Genomic DNA, 24577 nt, shown 5'->3' on the forward strand with positions numbered 1-24577 from the left:
GCTCTGGCAGCATGAGAGGGAACGAAGGAAAATCACACTGCTGCAGCCGCCAGGGCTTCTACCTGCCATGCAAATGCTTCCAATTTGTTGAAAAATGTCAGCTTACAAATCATGATCCCTATATAGCTAATAACCTAAACAACTGACCAAAAAATGACCTTACTTTGTTTTACCAATGTCAATGAAGCTGATCATTTTGAATCTGTATTTATGCCATTATTAGCTTTTATGAATATATATTTGGGAAGAAGAATATTGTGGAACACCACCAAAGGTTCTTATTAGAATGCAATGTTTAGCCCAGGTACTTGGTTTAACTTAAGAAAGAAAAAAAGAAAGGAATCTTCGACTTCTTTATACCAGCTCCTTGCAAAGGGAAAGAAGGATTCATTTTGCAAGGAGCACAAATCCTTTACCACAAATCAATATGGTTATCTAAGTTGACTACATCCTAATTAAATCTTCTTTGGATTAGCATTTTCGCAAAAGGCTAATTGTTGCATGTGCTGCCTGTGTACTCCTTGCAGAGTGATTCATAAATGGTCTGTGTGGAAATGGGAAAACAGATGTAGAGAAGATATGGTGTGTCTCATGCACCGCTAAGGAAGCAGGCGGGGCCTTCGATGGGCCGGGGCGGTGGCTCTCAGGTCAGGGGCTGAGAGCAACTTCAGAGTCCCTGGACTGCAGGCAGCGAGGCTGGTCATGGACATGTTTGCCTTTGTCCTATCTGTGCGATCATGAAAGCACACGCAGGACTGCAGGGCTGCCTTTCTGCTCACTGCTCTGGTTACCAACTAACTTTATCACCTTAGGTAAGTCACGAAATTTCTCCCTGCCTCAGTCTCCTCACCTGTAAAAGGCGAGGGTAACATTTGGACCCCCAACTTCACAAAGTTCTGGGCAGGTCAAAGAGCTTCAATAGCATATATTGACGTTCTCTAAAAATATCACGTAAAACATGCCAACTGCCACTAGGTTTAAGATCTCATTCGTGTAGATCTTGGTTTCTGAGTCTGCAATCTTCTCCAGCTGGGTTGTGTGAAGAGTTCTACTGTGTAGGACGGCGCAGGTTAAATGACATAAACCAATTTATTCCGAAGGCCAAATCCACCCATAATCAGAAGGAAGAGAGATAAGAAAGGCAAAGACGTTAAAAAAAAAAAATTCCTGAGTTTCTGAAAGGCTCTCCTATGTTGCCCTGTGAAATAGCAGGATAAGGCCCCCAAAGGTTTTCTGGTCTCCACGTCTGTGTGCAGACCTCCCCTCTCCTCCCTTGTTGCACTCGGCACTGCCAGGCTAAGGTGAGGAGAGAACGTGCTCCTGCTAGCAGGGAAGCACATGCTGTCACAGTTTCCAGTCATCTCCTTCCAAGTAAACGGAGGCATTTGTTCCCCGCGATAAGCCTATTCAGGCTCCGGGGGAAAGTGGCTACACTCTGAACCAGAAATTCATAAGCAACATTCTACCAAATCTTTCTTTCAAAAGGCAGTTTTTCCAAATTAAGAGATACCAGCACTTGAATCCAAGAGATCTGGATATCCCGTTGAACTCCCAAATTTTGGCAAAATAATTCAAGGCATTTGGCAAGCTGACATGTGTAAAACGTGAAGCAGCGTTTGCTGCTTTGTTTAGCTCTGGAAATCAGACTCTGTATGGGATCTAAACTCTTTGGCTCAAGAAAACTGCCCAGCTGGGGTCACTTGTGCTCCCCACCTTCCCGTGCTAGAGCTCCCTGGGCTGAGAAAAGAAAGAAGTCTCCCAGCCACAGCCACAGCCGCATTTAGCATTTTATTTTTAGCACTGTGGTGATACCAAAAACAAGGAAGTAAACAGGAGGCTGTCAGGCATATCTAAATAGCAGGAGAAGATTAAATTCATTTCAGGGAGAAATCTAACTGGCCCCTGCAGTAAATAAATTGTTTCCCATGAAGTGCTGTTAAATAGAATATTTATAAGATGCTTGCTTTTTCTGATGTTTATGGAGATGATTTTCATGGACCAGGTTAGCTCGCCTTTATGCATTTTATGGATTTTATCCCGGCTGAGTCGGGATGCACGGCTGTACGTGCATGTCCCCACTGCCCTCTACTGGCAAGAACGTGTCGAGTTAGACCTGGACTCGCCCAGCCTTTCCAACAGAATTTTGTGCAGAACTTTGCTGAGGGAGTCGTTTATGCGGAAGGAGGCACGAAGTCTGAGTAGTTCAGAGCAAAAAGAGGTCACGATTTGAACTCGAGCATCAGTGCTGCAGGATGTTAATTTATATATTGGTGTCGAGTATTACAAAAGCTAGACAAAACACATCTTTCGCAAGAGTTCAGTGATTCTTACGCCCCTCTGGTTGGTCCTGGTACATAAGGAGATTTCATATCTCACTTTTCTTTTTAAGGTGTAATCTAAGGGGACAAAATGAAAACACAGCGCAAACGTTTTTCTCTCTCCAAGTGGATGATACTTACTGGGCCGCGATCTTAATGAATTTTTTTAAGAGCTGAACACGCTTGCTAGGCTGGGAGCAAAGGCAAATCTCAGTGACAACCCAAAACTGAATTTCATTAAACCTCCTGAGGAACAAATCCAAGTTTGCTGTGGTCTTTTTAAAATGATGCCTTCCAAATGTGTGATAGATTAGCTCCAGCTAGAAGAAAGGAAAACAATGTCATGTCTTTGTTTTTAAATCAAAACACCAACTTGGCTCCTCCATTTGACGTGACAAACTGATACTGGTCAGCAAATGTGAATACAGTCACTGACCAGGATTCAACTTGAACTTCAACTTGAAGATCTGAATGGCTCAATGAGGCTTGTTCAATCTGTTAACTATAAACTAGGTGCCACTGGCTTAATATACACAGGAAGACAGAGCTCACTGTAAATCATAAAGATTTTTCTTTAACACTGAAAGGCTTTATAACAGCCTTTATTAATGTACTCAATGATTTTAAAAAACCCTCGCGTGGCTTCCACACATTGCAGCACTTATTAACGTTTACAGGCTGCATCCCGAATTGCCACGATACCTACGAATGAATGCTCTAAACGGAGCACCTTACCTCATGCACACAGCTGAAGAGGTCCCAATCGTAAACTGTCATCTGGTACGCCAAATCTTTGGAGCTCATCAATTCAAAAGTTCCCATTGTTCCAACAGTTGGGCCCTCCTGCTCTGGCAAGGGAGTCTATGAATAATAATGCAAAAATGTATCGGAATCTCAAAACAGACACGCCGAGTGCTGTCAGGGCTTTGAGGGAAGAGGATTCTGGAGAGGCTTCAGGAATATCTTGAAACTGATTTTACCCCGAGGAGAAAAATGCCTTTGCTCTTAATGCTCACTTGCTTCTGTGCCATTTTTATAGTAATCATCATCACTCTCATCAATTCCACTGACTGAAAAATGTGGACCATGGCAAATCAGATTCAGTGAAGACTGACCCATGGAAGTTCTCTTCTGCATGGGCCTGGGAGCTCCCAGGGAATGATTCCTTTTCCCTGGCAAACATGTAAGCAGTTCTTAAGGACTTTCTTCTCCTATTTCCCACTGAAGCCATTCCAAAGCAGGTACTGGCATGGTGGTTTTGGATGTTCAGCTACAGTGCTACTTACGATTGCAGGGGCTGGTAACAGTGGTAAAGTTGCTGCATCTCCGTTTCTCATAACACACTGCCTGGGGTACTAGGTGACAGAGGGCTATGTGATTACATGTGATTATATATGATGTCCAGTTGCTCCACTTTCTGAGAGATGCTGAGCTAGGAATGACAGTCACATGGTCATGGTGTTTTGGGCTAGGCATCAGAAAACTAAACTCTGCTACTTTCTGGAAGACCATTGGTCAAGACTTTCCATCCAACTTATCTCATTTTTATTTTATGGGAAATGAGTTATAGTGCTTTTCCTTAATAAGATGAATGGTTTGTATATATTAGAAACTTACGTGTAATATATTAATACCTATTGATCTCTAATAATATGTTTAAAGTTACAAAAGTCACACGAATTAAAAGATAATTTCCCCAATATGATGCTAAACATATTTGGATATTCAATATTTATGTTGGAAGTACTAATATCGTTCACATTCTATCATCATCATTATAATCATCACCTATAACCTTGACAGTCTGTGAATGGCCACTGCATTCCGGGCATTTGCAAGTTTGCAGTTTAAAAAAGGAGTCAGCCCTGACCAGCAAGTACAGCACTGCACGCCAGTAAAGAGTCAGCTGCTGGCATTCATTTGCACGTATAAAGGGATGGACAGAAGCATCAAAAAACACCTGACTCCCAGATACACGGAGAAACAGGTGAGGGAACATGAATGGGCTTTTTGAGAGTTAGCAGGCGTTTGGAATGAACGTGTGGCCTGAAGAGGTTCTTGGAGAAAGAGATGGACTTCAAAAGATGAAACAGACAAAACTGGGTGGGTTTAGAATGGCAAAGTTTTCCCTGAGTATCCAGGATGGTCTGTCATAGGTTGAAGGATGGCGTGAGAGGCATGAAGGTGAGGAAGCCGTCATGAAACTTACTTGGCAGGAACAGAGAGCTCAGGGGAACCAAAGGGACAGCTTGAACAGCTTTAGAAAGTCTTTGAGTACCAGATGGGAGTTAGGGTTTTGAAACAGACCAGGTTAGTGCCAGTTTTAGAGAGCAGCAGATCCTAAATGTAAACCCCACTCTAATTACATAGACTTGAATGATTCCCTAATCTCTTGACTGTCTCTAGCTCTGATGAGTTGGGGCCCCAGTACCTAGTACCTAGGCTTGTCAAGGGAATTGGATGGGAATAATTTAAGTGTAGCACGTGAGCACAGTGCCTAGCACAGAGGAGGTCCCCACCGTCCCCTCCAAATTAGTTCCCTTCCCAGCTCTGCTGCACCAATGCAGAGGTACGGGGAAGTGTGATGAGTACAGGACCCGGATGTATGAGCCAAATACTGTTGTTCCTGATTCACTTTATGCAGGGCACAGACAGCATGGAAGAAAAACCATTATTCCAAAGTTTTAAAACTTAGGGAACCGACCTGAAGCTGATGGGCAAGTAGCTTATGGAAGCAAATAAGGAGAATGGTTTCAAGCGGGGTAGGTCTCAGGTAGAAATGTCGGGGAAGCTTTTAAATACTTGGTGCGAGAACTCTGTCTCAGGCTCAGACCGGCTCTCCACATTCTGCCTTCCCTCTCGCCCATGTGCTCTGCTGTGGACCTGCCCTCTATTCCTTAGGTTTGCTCTCTCCTCAATCTGACTCCTTATCTCTTTCCCTTGAGGTCTTACGGCTTTTCACAGAGGGGATAAATTAACCCAACAAATACAGGGAAGAGGCCATTAAATTCTTTTAGTCATGGGGGCTGGTATATCATCCTGAATCCCTTCTGAGAGAAAAACAGAAACCCCTGTTGAATCTCTACTTTTTTTGAGTGAACAGGGCTCGCCAAGCAAAGGGCAGGCCGATCCCTTCCCTCCGTGAACCACCAGAGAGGCAATCTGAGCAGCACAGAGGGCTCCTCTAACTGAAGTGGGGAATTAACATGCTGGCCCCATAGGAAGCAACTCCTTGGACCATTTTCTCACAGAGACCCCTGTGGAAATTTCCTTACAGATGAAGTGTAGCAGAGCCTATGTAAGGTCTGCATTACACAGACAGATCTGAAAAGTGCCCACACAGAGGCAAAGAACTCCTATAGACTGATTCTCTCTCTCTGCTCTTTTTGAGAGCTGATTTCTCTGTTAAGCCCGGATGGTGGTGATTGGGAGAATAGCACTGTTACCCTCCCATTGTCCAGATGAGGAAACTAAGACATTAAAAGGACGTGCTGATTGTCAGTGACAAAGAGATGGCTAAAGCCAGCTGCCATCTCAGCATCCTCTTTCCTCGTGCTCCCGCACCTCTGTGCCTAGCTCTGCAATGGCATTTGTCACCTTGGATACTCATTACACTCTGGCGTCCCACGCTATACTGTGAGCTCCCTGAGGCACAAGGACCATGATGCATTCATCTTCAAGACCATCCTAGAGCCAGAATCATCCGCCTGGAATGATAACAGTATAGGCCCTAAATAAAAACCTAAGGAGCTAGTGAACGGATAGAAGTATTTAGAACGAAATTACAGTGCCATGGGGTTTTACTGTAAGTTGCTCTGTACTGACATTTATGTTTAAAATGTCAAGAAAGTAAAACTCTAGAATCCAAGCCCTTAGGCAACTAGGATAAATTACTGGCGCTCTACTAATTCTAGACAACACTTCAGCACTACAATTTGTTCTGTTCCAGGCTGTCTGCGTTAGTTTCATCTCCCAATCTGACCATAATTGTCTTAAGGGCAGAGGCTCTGGGACACTGGTTTAGTGTCACACAGAAGCTAGCACTTCATAAGTACGTGTTGATGGATCAAAGGTTTGGCCAACATTCTGTACTGCAGGGGCATCCTGTATACGACTCTTCCTAGACGGACTGTCCTCAAAGAAATCTTTAGAAAGCCAGAAAAGGAGCTCCGTGCCTACAGTTTTGTGAGGCAGGGACAGCTCGACCACTCCTTAGAAACAACAGCATAGCTGGCAGCCCAGTGAATGGCAGAGCACCGACAGGGAAGAAGTTAGGCAAGTTCACGTCTGGGTACTTGCTGCAAAGTAAACTGCCTGCAATTACTCCGGCCTTAAAATGGAAGACGAGCAAGGACTAAGAACTTGTAAGGCTGAAGGGTTGTGTGCAAATAAACAGAGGCTTAAAACCTTAGTATGTGCCCCACAGGGAGCTGGAGGTGGTCCACACTCTCCGTCTCTACACCACATCATCGGACACCGCGGCCAAGAACCAGCCGGGAAGAGAGGCCCGAGCGCTGTGTGGCAAACACGTCACGTGGCACCTTTGGCAGGGCTCTGGCTGAACTGGCTTCTGATGGCTTTTGCTTCCAGAAGAGAGCAGTGTAACTCATCCATGCCATTTATTCCCCCAATCCCTCAATACTGGGAAATATTTATTTTTCAGGAAGCCACGAATGTAGATGATGAAAAATATACGAAAAGGACTGGGGGCAGACTCAGATCACACAACGCTGGTGGTTGGCTGAGTGAGGCAAGGGTGCTCACGGGCCAGACGGATGAGAGAGGGGCGGGAGAGCTAACGCCCCTTCTGTGAAGCTCCCCTCCAGGTACATTCAAGATGTTGCAAGATCTGCTCGGCGGTGAGACAGTGCACGAGACAGCTCTCCCCAGACTAGAAGGTCAGAATCATGATGAGGCTAAACAAGCTCTAAAAAGTCCAAGGAGGGGAATCTTGATTTACCTACGATGTCTGATCTGATTAAACTGAACGTATTCACGCGTCACTTATGTAGTTAAGTTTTCCCCCTAAAACGCAATGCAGTTTCCCTGTAGCGCCCGTGTTGCACTTCTCTTGGTAAAGAAGCCCGGTGTGTCTAAAGATGGAAAAAACTAGTCCTCTATCCCCTGAACTGGCCCCACAAGCTCTCTAAGATACTCTAGTAGCTGCTCACTTCTACGCCTGTTACAGGAGAAACAGAACTGAACCCTACCCGCTGCAAAAAGAAGAGAGGGCCAGTCACTTATTAGCAAGGGCCGATTAAGCCTTTACTCACAGAGAGCTGGGTGGGGCCGCGAACACTGTTTTGGAGACTTAGGAAAGACGGCTGGCCTCTGAGATTTCCTACACAAGATGGAGAGAGCCCTTTCAGGGAACAGCATTTTCCCTGGACCGGAGAGTGGCTCTGCCGTAATGCATTTCTACATCCCCCCCCCCAAGGGGCAGGATAAATTGCAACATCTTGTCTTAAAACATTATTTCTATCCTGGTGTCTAAGTATTCAGATTCTTAATAGTAATATTTAAACCGGGGACATTTCAAGGACGTGAATTACTACAAAGAGTTCTGAAAGCTGAATTATGCCCCAGTAGTGGTGTTCCTTGGCGAATTTCCACAAAGGAAAATCTAAAGCTCAGAGCATCTCAAATGAACACCTGAGGCTTACCTGATAGACTACAGAAAAGAGAAAGACAAGTAGCGTTCAAGATTTTTTAGCAACTAGGTTCAACGTGACTGCAAAATTAAGCTCCAGACAAGTTTTTCTGATTGCAGACGCTGCTCTGAGGTGGCCATCCACACCTACCAGTGAATCGAATTTCTCTCGCGGGCAAGCAAACAGGCGTCCATTAATAGTGAGCGTCGTAAATACTGAAACGTCGTTAGGTTTGAGCACCACCTTTTCTGTGAACATAAAAAGCAAGAGATTGCCTATTAAATGCACCTGAGATTTGCTGCGCTGCCCTAATCACACCAACAAATTACCAGCTTGGTGAATTACCGGAACACGCAGAGTGACTGCATGAAATACAGTACTGAAGGAACGCACCGAGTAAAAAAGACAAGGCATTCGTGCAGGCGCACGACACTCAGGATGCCGTCAGAAATGACCGCAACACAGGAATGGAAATACCCGAGGGTCAAGTCACCCGGTTCTGCATACAGAAACCGCACCTGCTTTTTAAAAAACAAGTTACGCTTCCAGATGGTAATAACGCCCAGCACTCTGGAGATGCCAAGATAACTTTTAGAAAACTTAGGGGGTTTCTGAGATCCCACATGACTTGAGATGTAAAATTTATTACCGTGTTTTATCACTCATTCCCTGATTTGGAGGGCAACTGCATTATTAGCTTAAGTCTTCTATATTTAAAAGATAGTTCAAAAAAAACAAAAACATAATTCATACAATAAATATTTAGCATTTACTGTATGCTGGACACTGCTCTAGGCACTGAGGATACGGAAGGGAACAATACAGGGGAAAAAACCCAAAACAGTCCAGAAAGAGCTTATATCATAGTGAGGGATGCAGATAGAGCCAATGTACCGGAGAGTAAGCAGTGAGGAGGAGAAAACAATATAGCAGGGAAGGAGGCTAGGAAGTATGTATAAGGGGGAATTTTAGAAAGGGAACTGGAGAAAGGAAGGAGGGGGCCTCCATGAGACAATGACACCTGGGGGGAAACCTGAAGGAAGTGAAGGAGGCACCTGGGATAGCTATGGCGAGAGTGTGCCAGAGGGATCATCACGGCAGACAGACATGCTGGGTCGTGTGTGCCAGGAACAGAAATGGAAGGGGATATCTTGGGAATCCGAGATGCATTTAAAAATCCTACATCAGTGGAATCATTTGTCTTCAAACACGGCAGGGATGGCTCACCCGATCCTGAAGGATCTTCCAATAACTATCAAATCATACTGGACCAGCTAGCCTGACGGCTCTCTCCTCCAGGCTCTCCCTGCAATGCAGGCAGACCCTTCCAAAACTCTTGCCGGCGTGGACTATAATTATTTATTTATTGTCTCCCGCCTCACCAGCCTGTGAGCAACCTGGAGGCCCAGGCTGTGTCCAACACCTCCTCTCCTCTCACAGCCACACTAGGTGGCCAGAAACTATATGAAGAATGAATGAACGACATTTCAGGAAAGCAGAGAGCAGTCTAGTAATCCTGCGAGGGAAAAGACTTCTCGTTTTGTTTGACGAGCTGGGTTCCCGCCCTCTTTACTGGGAAAGGAGGAAAACCATCATCAACTGGAAAGAACCAGCCTATGGCCACCTCCGACTTCAGACTTGTGAAAACCTACAGCCTTTAGCTAGAAAAGCCAGGTGCCCTCTTAGGGCCCACATTTCTCAGAGCTCCCAGGTCTTAAGCTTTTTTTTTTTTTTTTAATTGCAGTACGGCTGATTTACAGTGTTGCGTTATTTCAGGTATACAGCAAAGTGATTCAGTACTACATATATACGTATAGACACAGGTATTTACATGTATAAATTGTTTTTCGATTCTTTTCCATTATGTGTTATTACAGCCTTAAGCTTTTTTGTTTAGGGTTTATAGGGAAAGAACTCCAGGCTGACATCCACACCAGAGACCTCAGTTCCAGCTGCCTTGGATAGATCATTTCACCCTTTTCTGCGTCAGGGTGGTTACCTACAGGATAGGGGATATCAGACACTAGCCCAGCCCGCCTCTGACCACTGTATTTCTGTTATTTTGGGGAGCATACACAGCACCTATTTGTCCCTTTGGATCAGCTTGGAAGGGCCTCGCTAACTTCTGGCAGGGTTCTGTTGGGATGGGATATTCTGCTTTGCAGAAGGCGGTTACCTCCTCCGGAACTCATCTTGATGATGATCAGGCCTTCCCCAGAGCCTAGTTTGTCGGCAACTGCGCTGAGGACTTCCTTCACCGAGGCAGCCACTGGCACCCGGATGGTTGTGTAGGTGTGGTCCATGCAATAGACTTTAAACAGAACTATTGGGAAGGCAGCAACAGTAAGATAAGTTGGTCTTGTGAGTTCTTAAAAAAAACAAAAGCTATGCAAAATGTTTAGACACGCTCCGAAATTTGCATCATCTTGCCATTCTTAAGATTTGTATTTATTTGTACTCATTTATGCCTATGCCTGCCCCCTTCTAAAACTTCTTACCTTAGCATTGGTCTAAGAAAAGTCCACGACTGCCAGCTCCAGTTACAAAAACCACAATAGATATTTGTGAAAAACCCACACATAGGGCATGTGAAACAATGAGAAGTATGTTTAGGCCAATTTTCTGGGTCTGCCTTTGTCTGTGAGCCTTTCTTTTTCACAATACCGGGAGTGCTGTGTTGTAGGCAGATTACTAGATTCCTGCAGCCCAGAGCAGTGGTGGGGCGCCAACATTAACGCCTCTGCAAACAGGAGCGCTTCCGCCTGGGGCCGTGAACATTTGCTGACATGGCTGCTCACTTGTTCCCTGGTTTGTGTACTCGGAGGCCAGGCCAGGTGGCACGGGTGGTACTCAGCTCAGCAGACCCCTATGTGGCACCCAGAAGCTCAGCTCTGAACACATAGATCTTGAAGGCGATTTCCAGCTCCTGTAATTCTGGAGTTTGGGGCACTGCTAAATTACAAGAGTCATCTGTGGCTTAAGATGAAGATTTTATCATGATCATTCATCTTATTTTGGTTGTGATTCTTGGAGAAATCTTAACCAAGCAGGCAATAACAGCCAGCATCTCTGCCTCCCTGATGGCTGCGAACGAGGTACTGCTCAGGGCCAGAGTGCTCTCCCCGGGTGGGAGCCCCGCTCTGCAGGTGCCTCTGGCGCTCCCCCTCGGCGAGGCATCTGCAAAGCGCCAGCCACCCTCCTGCCACGTTGACAATGGGTGCCTGAGATAATCTTTCTCTCCTTCAAGGAGAGGTAGCAGTGGGGGAGAGGCAGAATCAGGGGAGTGTGAACAAGCACCTCAGCTCCAGGCACAGAGTTCAAGAACATAAATAATTGGAATGCAAACGGGCACCTCCAAGCAAACCATTTGGAGTACACAGGGACAGCCAAGAAAAGCTATTCTGTGGGCCCAAGGGGTGATTCCCACGGGGGAGATTTTATTCTGACTTTAAATAATCTGCACAAGTTGGAAGACATTCTCACCTTCATCAGAGCCACGGATAGGCTGGCGCTTCTGGGCTCTGTCATCGCCTGTGTTGAACTGCTGCAAAAGAACTTTGTGCTGTAAAAAATAATAACAGCAGCAGCTGTCATAAGGAATGAATGACAAATGCACGTTTGCAACTCAGAGGACACACATCTGAGAAGCAGAGTCGAGAAATAAACGTATTTTGTCTTTACAAAGATAGCACTGTCATATATTGCAATATTATGTTTCTGGAGAACTGTCATTCTACAGGGCACAGTTAGAGAATCCTAATCCGTTGCCACTTACCTTCTTTTGTGGAGCCTTTGCATCTTCTGAACTACGAGAAATAGAGAAAGCACATTATTTAATACTGTTGGTACTATTATTTTAAATTGCTTCATTTGTATATAACTTTAATCTTACATTAGAAAATGAAACCACAGCATCCCTTCAGGAGGCAACACGAGCCTCCTTATTTTAATACTGAGAGGCCAAGGCCCAGAGGAGACAGCTAAGAGATCAGCTCTTGTCACAGACAGATCCCTTGTCGAACTGATGATAAAAGCCAGAATTTCTCAATCTCAAAGTCTATTTAGTAGCCAGTATTTAATCAACGGCTCAAAGAACAGCATATGAAAACCTTCTGTGTTGCCACTGAGAGGACACAAATATTCACCACCGACCGCACTGGCAGCCCGAAGTGAATTTACCATATAAGTAATTCTCCTCAAACTTTCTTTAGATGCCACTGACCACTTTATTACTGGATTCACTGCCTTGAACCAAAGGGACCCGAGTTTATTGAGTCAGACGCTCAGAGAGGATCTCTGGCTCCCCAGGCTCTCTCCTGGCGGCCATCTGGCACAGAAGGCAGCTACGCGGAATCTCTGTCCTTTTGTTAATCTGGCCTGACTGCACCTCTTCACCCGACGCTCAGATTGCTCAAATCAGAATAGTGTGTGGTTGTTGACAAAGCATCTTTCACCTTTTGGGAGGTGGGCAAAGGACCTCCTGGAAGATGATGTGATTCAGAGGCAGCAGGCACTTACTTGATGAAAGCACACCCCAAAGCCAAGCCCTTCCTTACATTTGCTTGACAATCTTCTCCAACTCGGGCAGTTGCTCCTTGAGGGCAGCAATCATCCGGGCATCATCTGATACAGACACATAAAACTCCTGTAATTGGCAAAGGTCACAGGCTTTTAACAGGAACTGCAAAAGGTACGTAATTCTGTAAAGAGCAACAAAGACGTGTCCCTATGTCATCTGCCTCACTAGCATCTCCAGACCATGGTTTCATGGACTGGGGACAAAAAAGTAAAAGAGAACGTTACGGCATGCCTAAATTCACAATTGCAAGTGAGAAAAAATTTTGGAAACTGATGGTGGTGATGTTTGCGTTACATTGCGAATGTAATGAATGCCACTGAATTGTATGCTTAAGAAAGATTAAAACAGCAAATTTTATGTTTGATATATTCTACCACAATAAAAAAGTTACAAAAAAATTGCATTGCAAATGAATTGTTTATATGATATTTATACCAAAGGCAATGCAATGCAATGTTCTGGAATGGGTTATTTTATAGTCTATCCTTTAAGAGCACTGTTTTCACCTCAATGTTTCTTCAGGGAAATTTTAATATTTATTTTGAATATTATGTTAGTATTTGTTGTTTAATATTTACCACTGGTCGCGGTTAACTGTTGGTGGTAAAAGTACAGTCGTGGTTTTCAGCACTGAACTGAAATTCTGCTGAGTTTACGTCACCAGCTCAGGACTCTTCACTGACGTCCTGGGAATGGCCCCGCCCACTGTGCAGCAGCCGCCGTGCCCTGCTTTGCGCAGGAGCAGTGGCCTCCCCAGCAGGAGCTGAGAGCTGTGGCAGTGGCAGCGTCACACCACTTTGGCTCATCTGTAAAGTGGTCCTTTACTCGATGCAATGGGTAGGGGCCATGACCCAATGACCCAAGCTACTATTATTCCTCTACATTTTCAAAATCCTTTATCCCACAGCCGTGAGGGACTCTCATCGTCCACCTTTCCTCCCAGACTCACTTCTCTGCCTGCCAGATGACGTGAGTAAAAAGGAGAGACTGGGGACGTTTCTTCTGGATAATTCATTCTTGAACAGACAGACTGATAAGGTTTGAAACAGAAGCCACATTGCCTTTTGCCTGCACAGGAGTAAGGTCCCCATCTCAGATTCGGAGGACAGAATGAGTCATCAAGGATTAAATGCCCAGGTCAATGCTGTGACTTGGGCTGGAGCCATGGGAAGGAAAAGGGAAGCTCAGCTTAAAGCAGTGTTTACAAAGTAAATCGTTTCCCTTCAGAACTACCTCGTGGCCCCAGGAATTCCTCAGTAAAGTTATCTGCTTCACTCTACTCAAAAGTATCCACCATTTGATCTAGTAATCCCACTGCTAGGAATATAACCAAGGATAGACCTATTGGCACAAAAGTGTTCACTACGCTGTTATCCTAGGAAGGTAAAAATGGAAATGATGTAAATATACAATAATATGGGAACAAATAAATATATCTGTGGCAGGGCCGTTAGAAAGTTTTCTTAGAAAGACTCTACTGACATGGAAAACTCCTTACATCAAGTGGAAAAAGCAGCCTGTAAAATGATGGGTACTATGTGATTACAACTACGGAAAATATAACAGAGTAAATAACCAAATGAAAATACATTAGAATGCTACTTCCAGTTATTGAATTAGAGGGGCAGGATAATGGATGATGCTTTTCTTTACTTTCCTTATAGTACCTTTCTGATGAACGAACATGTTAACAGAATCTAGAATCTGCAATTACAGTCCCTCCAGGGAAGCTGCCATGCCTATGGGTAGTCCCTGCATTGTAGGACAAAGGTGCATTCTTGGCAGGGATGACCCCCACGTACCTCCAGGAAAGCCATTGCCACATCATCCTCTTGCAGGACGTCTCCATACATGGCGGCCCACTGCAAAACCAGGCGGATGACTCGCCTCTTATTGTTGAGGGCATAATCCATTTTCTCCTGTTCTGTACCTTGTGAAGGCTGTGCGTGGTAAGTGCCAAGGAGTCAAGGAAGACATTTAGCCATTCACTGGGCTACTTGCAAAGACAGGGTGACAGATCCCAGCTTCAGAAAGCCTGCCTCCTGGACTACTGGAAACCTTCCTCAGGCCCTCAAGAAAACCCTCACCTGCACACGGGTTCTGGACCAGATGCAGACAAACCCAGCTGGCTTTGCCTTGATCGCTGCCCAAAGAATTAGACTTGCATGGCTCCACTTGGACTTGTGTGTTGACAAGGATTCTTGTTGCGCCTGGCTCCGGCTCTCATCACATTCCCTGCCTGCCTGCTGCCCTCCTTCAACTCTAGGGTAATGCTTCCTGCTGTTGCGCCTTGCCACCTCTTGTTGGCTCCCACAATTCTGGACACATCTCTACAATCCTTCATTATGTGCGCTTCAGTTAAACACTTACGAGTGGGCATCTAGTCCTGCTGGAACCGTGACTGACACAAAAAGCACATGGGAAGGAAGTGAGGCTCAGGTAGATAAACTCACCCAGGGTTAGGACAAGGAAAGGTTCCTGCTGTATCCGTCTTCCGGTGAGGGACTCAGACACAGCTTTTTTTAGACACAGTTTTTATACCATCCTTTTTTCTCTTGCTCAGAACCATTATTTAACTCTTATTGGCTTTTTGTGCATCAGTGGTTAGTCATCTTAACTACAGATTCCTTGAGGCTTGGGGTAACACGTTATTTTTCTTGTATTCCGTACCATGCCTAGCACAGTGACATTTACATAGAAATTTTATCCATTAATACAACAGATACCTGATTGAGTGTCTACTGTATGTGTCTGGTGAAGGTCCCTGCTCTCAGTTTACATTCTTCTGTGGATTACAGTAGGGAAAATATAGTATGTGATCAAGAAAAATTTTAGATTAGACATACTGTTCCTTTTTCAGTGATTTATAGTACATATTATAGACGATTCGTTCATAAAACAATTTCCTTTTTATAACTTACACTGTAACTTGCACAGAGAGTACCTCAGTTAAGCCCTACTTTATAGTCTTGTGATGAAAACATCATTCTTTCTACAAGTGAGCAAGCTGACAGTAAAGGAGTGTGAATGGCCAAGATTACATAGTGAGATTGTAGAGCTGGTTTTAAATCCCAGACTCCTAATTCCAGCTAGTTTATTCTGCATTATACAATATCCCTGTGCCTCATACCTGGCTACAAGACTGGGCATGTCTTAGCTTACGACCATGATTTAAGAGGCACTGTAGAAAACTGTCTTGTGGCAGTGCTATGCTTGGGAGCTAAACCAGTCCAGGGCCTTTTCTAAAGGGACTATAAGTAATCATGATCAAGGTAAGTGACAGAACTTTAAAGCAAAGGTTTACTGCATGTAAATGGATTGCAAAATGGCTTTCATCAACTGAGCACGGGATTCATAGAAAAGAAAATTGCTTAACCTGTATTGCTACAATTCTCTTTGAGCTTACAATAAAAAAGGGAAGAAAGATCACTTTCTGTGAAAATTATTTTTTTCTGATTAACCCTTTGGTCTCTTGCTGGGATGCACACATAACCCAGTTTTTCTTTCCAAAGAATTGTAACGCTGGGCACTACATTTTAAGACTATCTTTTAGGGTACCTAGAAGCACAGTCAGGCACATGGTGGGTACCAAGCGAGTAATTCTTGACTGATTGAAAAATATGTACTTGTTCACTCATAAGTCAGTAAGAGAGTGAGAGAGAGAGAGAGGTTCTTTCCTACTTGTATGAGGCTGAAATGGTTTGAAATATCTAGTTGATAGTAAGTGGATATGATTCTAACTTTCCAGGTTATCCCGACTTGGACTCAAGGAAGCAATACAAATGCTTGTATGTTGCATCCAGAGGCACCAGCTGCACACCTGTGGCTAATCTATAGGGCCCTAGTGTAGGATGACTAAATTGTCACTGTCTCTGTGGGTCAGGACACAGATTTTTCTTGTCTTCTCTCCTGCTGGGGAAATCTGTCTTTTGTGTACAATAAAAACACACGACTGCAAGGATTAACGTGATTAACGCTTCAAATGTGGGTCGGGCTCTACAGTTTATAATAAATATACTCAAGTGCTTACATGATCGTGTAATGCTCTCCACAAACCTGAAGGGTAAATATTTACAGATGAGGAGACCGAGGGTCAGAGAGGAGATCTGCCCAAGGTCGTTCAGTGAGTAAATGGCAGGGCTTACAAATCCAGGCAGGGCTCTTGTGGCCACCCCTATGGCCCAAGCAGTGGCTATAGTGACTATACACTAGTGCTTGGGTTCATGAAGTTATTACCAGTAATTGCATCTGGGAAGCAGAGATCCTAATGGGAAAGAGTTCTCCTCCTCTCTCTCTTTCTCCCTCTCTCTCATCCGTCCTTCCTCCCTCCCTCCCTCCCTCCTTCCCTCCTTCTCTTCGTTCCTTCCTTTTTGCTGAAGTTCCTAGTTTCCTAGAGCTGACTCAGCATGTACAGTCCCGAAACCAAGGGCTGAGTGCCCCCCACTCTTCATGTATAGCTCCACAGCCTCCTGGGAGCTAGAACTGACTGAATCCAGAGGGAGTAGGAAGAGGCTTTCTCTTTTTTCTCGTGAAAGTTACGAATCTTTACCTCTGGAAAAAACAACAGGAAGCACTGATTTGTTTCACAGAGTCTTGCCTTTCCCCTTACAGGTGTTTATTCACTAAGGTGGAGCTGGGAGTCATAGTATTTTCATAGCTGAATCTAGGCACGTGCTCAAGGATTCGGCCCCTCCACAGGCATCACACCATTCCAGTCCTCAACAGGCTGCTGAATCAGATTCTCAGGGGACACAGAGAAGACTCTACATGTAATTGATCTGCCTGAAATGGTCACAGGGGAGGTGCTGGGGCTTCTATTTATTCCCATAACAATCTCCCCAGGTTTTTAGAATATTTATGTGATTTTTAGATTTTATTTAACTCCTACAAAAAAGAAGGGGAAAGAGAAGAAACCTATATTCCCTTCAGAAAGCAGCCAAAGAATAAAGAGCATCCCACCAGGTCCCTTGTCTCAATATGATGTCAAAAATGCAAGCTAACAAGAGTAACATTTCAAATATAGTATTTGTGAATTCACACACATCAGAAAGGTTGCAGAAACCATTACTTTCCGTGGCTAAAGCTGGGATAATAATGCATGAACCATTTGATGGAGGAAGTCCTATGTGGAATCAAAATCTAACTCTTCTCCAGCACAAATAACAGTTTAGAAAGGATCAGTAATGCATACCACACACATTTTTAACATACGAAGAACACCATCTGAAATACATACTTAGCTAATGGCTGTTTCAAGAGTAGGTTAGTAGAGAATATCAAACACATAATAATCTAATGAGTTTGTCATATGATCAGGAAATACTTGATAGAATAGAATAGAATAAGGTCATGACTCGTGATATCATGACAGCTGGGTTCTGGTAAGAAGCAATATGGCTGCTTGAATTCATGGGAAAAAATCACAGAAAGATAACATGGTTCTGGTATTTGATTCTGGTAGCTCATAAAGTGCTAGTTTAAAGTCTGGAAGAGAATCTGGAATTATTCCCTTAATTGTTACCTTTAACACAATTAAGAAAAGGCCATAGTAGTCCAAGTGGCCAAACTCATCAGTCATATACTGAGTTGATTTCAGCTGATTCACAGAATCATAGAATCTGAGCTTTATCTCCTTCAATTCCACCATTTTTAGAGGTAAGGGAACAGGTAGAATGAGGTGAAGTGATTTTTCTGAATTTATCAATGGAATTCTTCCAACTAGAACTCAGCTCTCTTACCTCCCGCCCCAGTACTCTGTTGACTTGTTTACGTTACTGTGTTTGTCTAATATTATTATTTCTTTATCCAAACATATACTATGCAGCAGAATTAGGTAACCTAGAAGTTTGTTGGATAACAGGGAAATCCATGTGAGATGTAGAACTGATCCTCAAAAGCCCTCAAAGAAGACAAAGCACATACAGAAAACCAAGAGTTAATTGTCGCAGCCTTGACCATCTGAGAGTCAGCGAAGCAGGATCCCTCATGTCTGAACTAGACCCTCTCTGCTATATATATTCAACCAGTTCTCTTGTCCAACGTCTGTTGGTTTAGAAAGCAGTGGCTCTCCACTCCTAATCAGACCAGACATTCTTAAACTACTGATGATTCAAATCCTAATTTGAGGTTTCTCATTATGGGAATACGACTTTTCACCATCCAAGAGCATTACATAAGAATCCTTCAGCAACATAGATGGACCTCGAGATTATCGTATTAAAATGAAGTCAGGCAGAGAAAGACAAATATCATATGATATCACTTGTATGTGTAATCTAATAAAAAGATACAAATGTCCTTCTATACAAAACAGAAATATACCCACAGACATAGAAAACAAACTTATGGCTACCACAGGGGATGGTGGGGGGCAGGGGGAGAGATAAATTAGGAGTTTGGGATTAACATATACACACTACAATGTATAAAACAGATAATCAACAAGGACCTACTGTATAGCACAGGGAACTATACTCAGTATCTTGTAATAACCTATAATGGAAAAGGATCTGAAAAAGAACATATATATCTATAACTGAATCACTTTGCTGTACACTTGAAACTAACACAACATTATAAATTAACTATACTTCAATAAAAAAAGAAAACAAATTCAAAAAAAAGAATCCTTAACTGCAGGAACCATGTCATAAATTCAATGTGAATCTCTACATTTCCTAATCAAGGACTGGGCATGTAAACATAAAAAGCCTCAAATGTTCACCTTAAACTATTCAGTGACACTGTTTGGAGTGCTACATATAATAGAATATTCTTTAAACTGTTTTTCCCCCAAAATATCACAGCTCTTTAAAACTCTTTATCTAAATTACCTGAAATTCCATTTTGTCGAGATATCAAATGCAGATCATAGATACATTCTAAATAAGTTCATATTCAGTGTTACCAGGTTGACTAAGTCTACAGTAAATACCAAAATCTGGTACATCTTTTAAACAGAACCTTTTAGTTATTGGGTATTTAGTTTATAGGACCACAGGCTTTCAGAATGGCTAAATCTTTATTGAACTGGACCAGCCCCTTTGACATATAAACATGGATGAAGACAAATTGGATCTGTTTTCAGTGAGGTATTAGGGCTGAGAATCAGAAGAGGTGAAGGCCACAGAGTCTTTCTACCCTGCCAACAGCAGGTTTAATATTCCACTGAGGCATTTTCCTCATGCCGGCTCTGCCGTTCAAACACTGTAATTATTTCATATATTTTTACCTAGTTATTATCTTACTCACCACAGGCACCTGTAATTTTTCTGTATTTTTTTTACTGCTCATTTACTTATTCTTAATTCAGCTAATAATGGTTCCATGTATTAAAATTATCATGGGGAAAGTAAGTGAAAACCTCCTAGGATGTAGAGGCAGCAGATTCATTACAGCCTACAACAGGGAATAAAATATTATGTATATTTTTTGCAGTAAGTACATGCTAATTATGCAGCTATTTATAAAACACTTATCAACATTCAAACTGATACTCTTCAATGTTGTTGTTTTTTAAAACCCTGCTTTGCATACAAGATCTCTGCTTGAAGCTGAAAACAAACTTTGGGGGTCATCTGCCCACTGACTAGACAAAGCTTTTGCACATTATCTTATGCCACATTCCTCTCATGATGGTACAGTTATTTATTTATAGGGGGCAATATTTACACAGGGCTTTAAGGTTTATAATGTATTTCCCACACACAGCCTTATTTGATCTTCGCAAAAACCTGGTGAGGTGGGTAGGGCAGGTATAATTACCCCTATTATAGAGGTTAAGGATAATGGCCAAGTAATATAGGTTTCAAGACGCAGGTCTTAAACACGGGTCTTTTGACTGCAGAGCTCTTGCTTTTCCTACTGTAGTATGGGCCTCTTTACTACCCTGCTTGACTTTGTGGAGCCTCCCCACATCCTGAGCACCAAGTCTACTCCTTCCTTGTTGCAGCATGTGCTTGGGAATGCAAGTTCTGGAACTAGACCATCTGGGTTCATCTCTTGGCTTCCCCACTTATCAACTGTGAAACCCCTGGTCAGTTACCTGACCATTTAGAGCCTCAGTCTCTCCATCATCAGAAAACTTCATAGGATTGCTGTTAAGAAGGAGATGAGGCAATACTGGTAAACCATGTAGAATGGCATCGGAGACATATTAGGTACTCAGTTAAAGGTTATCGATCATCATTATCGCTGATCCACCTCTGGAAATAATACAAAATCTTTAAATGGATGGCTTTGGAATTTTTCATAAGACCAGGCATTTCTGAGTTTAACACTGTGATGCTGTTCCTACCAACACAGCTGCTCCTGTGTTTGTGTGCACCTTCCTTATCGCCTATCGTGTGTAACCAATCCTTATTGCTTATCTATTAATTTGGAGCTCACATGAGCTCTTTCTGCCTCCCATTTTCTTGCTCAGAGTATTTTTTTTCCTCACTGATTTTCAGACTTCTCTGCATTTCTAGAAGCCTTTAGTTCTTGGCTATTCTTTTTAGTTTTAGTCAGGGGTTTGTACTCATAGCAGAGCAGTTAGGACTTGGCCTAATGGAACAATTGCTTGGGTTCAAATATTGTTCCAACCCTTACTAGCTACGTAACTTGGGGCAAATTATTTATCTGCTTAGTCTCACTTCCTTAATGCAAAAAGAGTACACATCTCACGGTGTTGACATGAGGCTGAGAAAATGTATATAAAATACTTTGTAGAATATCTGATAATACAGCCATTTTCTTTGAAAGAGGATACCATGTTCATATCATCATCAAACCAAGCCTTCCTTATTGGAAATAAACTGAAATTGCATATCTGCAGAGATAAATTGTTCTTACAGTGCCACATGGATCCAACACTTTTTGGAACCAAGTAAAGGACTAAAATGGTAAAATTTGGCTTCAACAAAATTTAAGCTGACAATCTTCCTTAGAAATGCCAAGAATATTCCTAAAAACATGGCTTTAAGAATCTGACGCTCTTTTGTAAATCTTGATTTACAAATTTCGGTAATTGGTCCTCTTAGAGAACCCAAGTCAACTTATAAAGAGAATACCCCCCGGTCATTTTCACAGAGAAATAAAGGATGGAGACTGCCTTTTCAGTAAGGAAAGCTATTGTGTTTACTTTGTTTCTGTATAAGAGACGTAATACATGCGAAGGCAGTTTTAGCTAAAACTTAGTGGCAAATCTGTATTCCATATTTTCTTTTTAATTCAAGAAACTAAAATTATTTTCACGCCAAAAGCATAAAATTCATGTTCAATACTAAGACAAAAGAAATTAGGATACTAAGAGACAATATTTGACCAAAATTATTGCTGTATTTAAATTTTTATAAATTTATAATTTATATTATATATATTATATATATATTATATATATTATATATATATATTAGGATATTTGGAAATTAGGATACTAAGAGAAAATATTTGACCAAAATTATTGCTGTATTTAAATTTTTATAAATTTATAATTTATATTATATATATAATATATATATTATATATATTATAAAATTAAAATTTTATAAATTTAAATATAAACCATTTATCACTTAAATTTAATTTAAAAACTTAAAATAAATTTAAATATAAACCATTTATCACTTAAGATTATTGTTTAGAACAGATAGTATTGTATTTGTTGACATAACAGAGACTCTATCGGTAGGGTAAGCTTCAGGATTGGTCCAAGTGTAATGATGTCATCATAGACTTCATTTTTTCCCTGACGCTCAACTCATCTCAGCTTTGTCATAGGGCTTATTCCCCTAATGGTTGTAGGACGGCTGCCACAGGCAATTGGGGCAACAGGCTGCCTGTTCTTTCTTTTTTATTAAAGTATAGTCGATTTACTATATTGTGTTTGTTTCAGGTGTACAGCATAGTGATTCAGTTATTTTTTTCTGATTGTATTCCATTATATGTTGTTACAAGATACTGACTATAATTCCCTGTGCCATATAGTAAATCCTTATTGCTTATCTATTTTATGTATAGTAGTTTATATCTGTTGATCCCATACTCCTAATTTGTCGCCGCCCCCTTTGGTGACCATGAGTTTGTTCTCAAAGTCTGTGAGTCCGTTTCTGTTTTGTTCCTGTTCTCTTAACTGCTTTTTACTCAGAAGCCCCAGGAAGCCTCTCTTTGAATCTCACTGGCCCTGTCTACATTGGGCCTGCAATGTGAGAGCCAATCACGGTCAAAGGCAGCCAATTACCATGACCAGCTAGACTGACCACCTGACATGGCACTGATGGTGGGGACTCAAATACAATGTCCATTGCAACTGGAATTACATTAATGCTACACGGAGTTCCTCCAAACATCTGTTAGTACATGAGGAATCTTAGGTGGTTATTTGGCTTCCGAGCGCCTTGTAAAATGTAAATAAATATCATACCGGTGCCTTTTTTGCCTCACATGTGGGGGCTGGTGTTGGAAAGATAAAGTAAATGATGTGAAAATGCTCTGAATCAAAGATACGTTTATTAAAATTCAAAATAATATTAACTCAGCTGTGATCACTTAATTGAAGGCCTGCCTGCATTTGTACAGACAAAAAGAAGGCAGAGTTTAACCATAAAACACAAAATTACAACAATAGGACAGCAATAAACATCAAAAGCGTTAAAATATTCCGTATTCTTTGCTTACATTTAGAAACTTAAAGTAAGGAATATATGTGGGCAAAGGTTTAGCTGGAAGGATGCTGATTCATCCCACTGTGTTTGTTATAGGAAAAAATGTGGAGATAATCTAAATATTCGATAGGAAGAGGCTAAGAAAATTAATTATGACATATCTACCATATAATATTGTGAATCAATAAAAATGATAACATGTTATTCTCATGCATCCTCGTCACCTTGTTGCCCAGCACAGTATAACATTGTAAGTGTTCAGTGTTTGTGGAATTATCTGGAAAAAATGATGTAGTTTTATTTGTATATACTGATTTGAAAAGATATCCACAACATACTAAGTGAAGAAAACCATATTTTTAAAAACTATATACAACATGATCTCACTTATATAAAATTATACATGTATATAATTTCTGAAAACTTTTTCATACTACAATGGTGAGATACCAGGTGAATTTTATTCTTTTTCTGTAAATTGAATTTTTTACAATGAGAATGTTCTATTTTTAAGGATGACAAAGCTATCTGTATTTAGAAAAATGGTGTGAAAAAAATTAATGGGAGAGAAATGGCTCTGTTTGTTTAGTAGCAAACCATACACAGTTATTTAACGTATGACCCCATTCTTATATTTCAAAGCATATATCTATATGTATAGAAAAAAGACTGGAAGGCTACATACCAAAATGTTAACCATAGTAACACCTGGTAGGTTTATAGGGGGTTTTAATTTTCTTTTTAAAGACTAATGGAAAATTGAACTGAATTCTAAGTACAGATTTTAAAAAGATTAAAGAAACTAGAGATGAAAAGTACAGAAATTGAACAAACATAATTTTAAAAACTCATTATAAAGCACTTGTACTCATCAGGCCAAATCATGTTCCAAGCATATCTAATGAATAGAGAGTCTCTCTCATTAGCACATAAAAGGTCTGAAATATTAATGTTAAACAGAGTTTTACCATCTTCTTCTGTGCTAAAAGCAAAATTGGAGGAGACACACAATGCGGATTAAGGACAGAGAGAGCCACCAGTGGCTCGGGGCTCAAATCTTTTCTGTACTAGTAATTACCTTTCTCTGAGCAAATCATAATTTTTCATTATCCTAGTTTATTGATTTGGAAAAAGAGCAGTGAAAACACTGACTTCTTCGTAGAGCTGCTGTGAAAAGGCACACATATTAAGTACTTAAAAACACTCAGCCAAATCAACTCACTCAGCATAAGTGCTTTAATGGAACGTGGTTAAGTATTATATTTTCCTATCCCTAAATCCCGTAACAACATGGGTATTAGCCCACTTGCTCCGTGTTACATTCTATCTCCCTGTCACCTGAGGACATGGTGCTAAGCAGTTTATATGTGTTTGTTTTTGTTTTTT

General features: G+C 41.8%; 1 protein-coding gene across 2 annotated transcripts in view; it reads right to left on the minus strand.

Moving 5' to 3' along the window:
* Positions 1–24577, minus strand: part of RAPGEF4 (Rap guanine nucleotide exchange factor 4) — a 317882-nt gene that overhangs the window by 21317 nt on the left and 271988 nt on the right. For both annotated transcript variants that reach the window (XM_060016578.1, XM_060016577.1), the window contains 8 exons: positions 14351–14501; positions 12526–12614; positions 11745–11775; positions 11453–11531; positions 10146–10292; positions 8120–8217; positions 3054–3179; positions 2460–2638 (listed from right to left, as the gene is read on the minus strand). In XM_060016578.1, coding sequence (XP_059872561.1) covers positions 2460–2638; positions 3054–3179; positions 8120–8217; positions 10146–10292; positions 11453–11531; positions 11745–11775; positions 12526–12614; positions 14351–14501 — 900 coding nt within the window. The remainder of the gene's footprint in view (positions 1–2459; positions 2639–3053; positions 3180–8119; positions 8218–10145; positions 10293–11452; positions 11532–11744; positions 11776–12525; positions 12615–14350; positions 14502–24577) is intronic.

Source organism: Delphinus delphis, chromosome 7 (assembly GCF_949987515.2).
Source record: "Delphinus delphis chromosome 7, mDelDel1.2, whole genome shotgun sequence".
NCBI classification, from domain to species: Eukaryota; Metazoa; Chordata; class Mammalia; order Artiodactyla; family Delphinidae; genus Delphinus; species Delphinus delphis.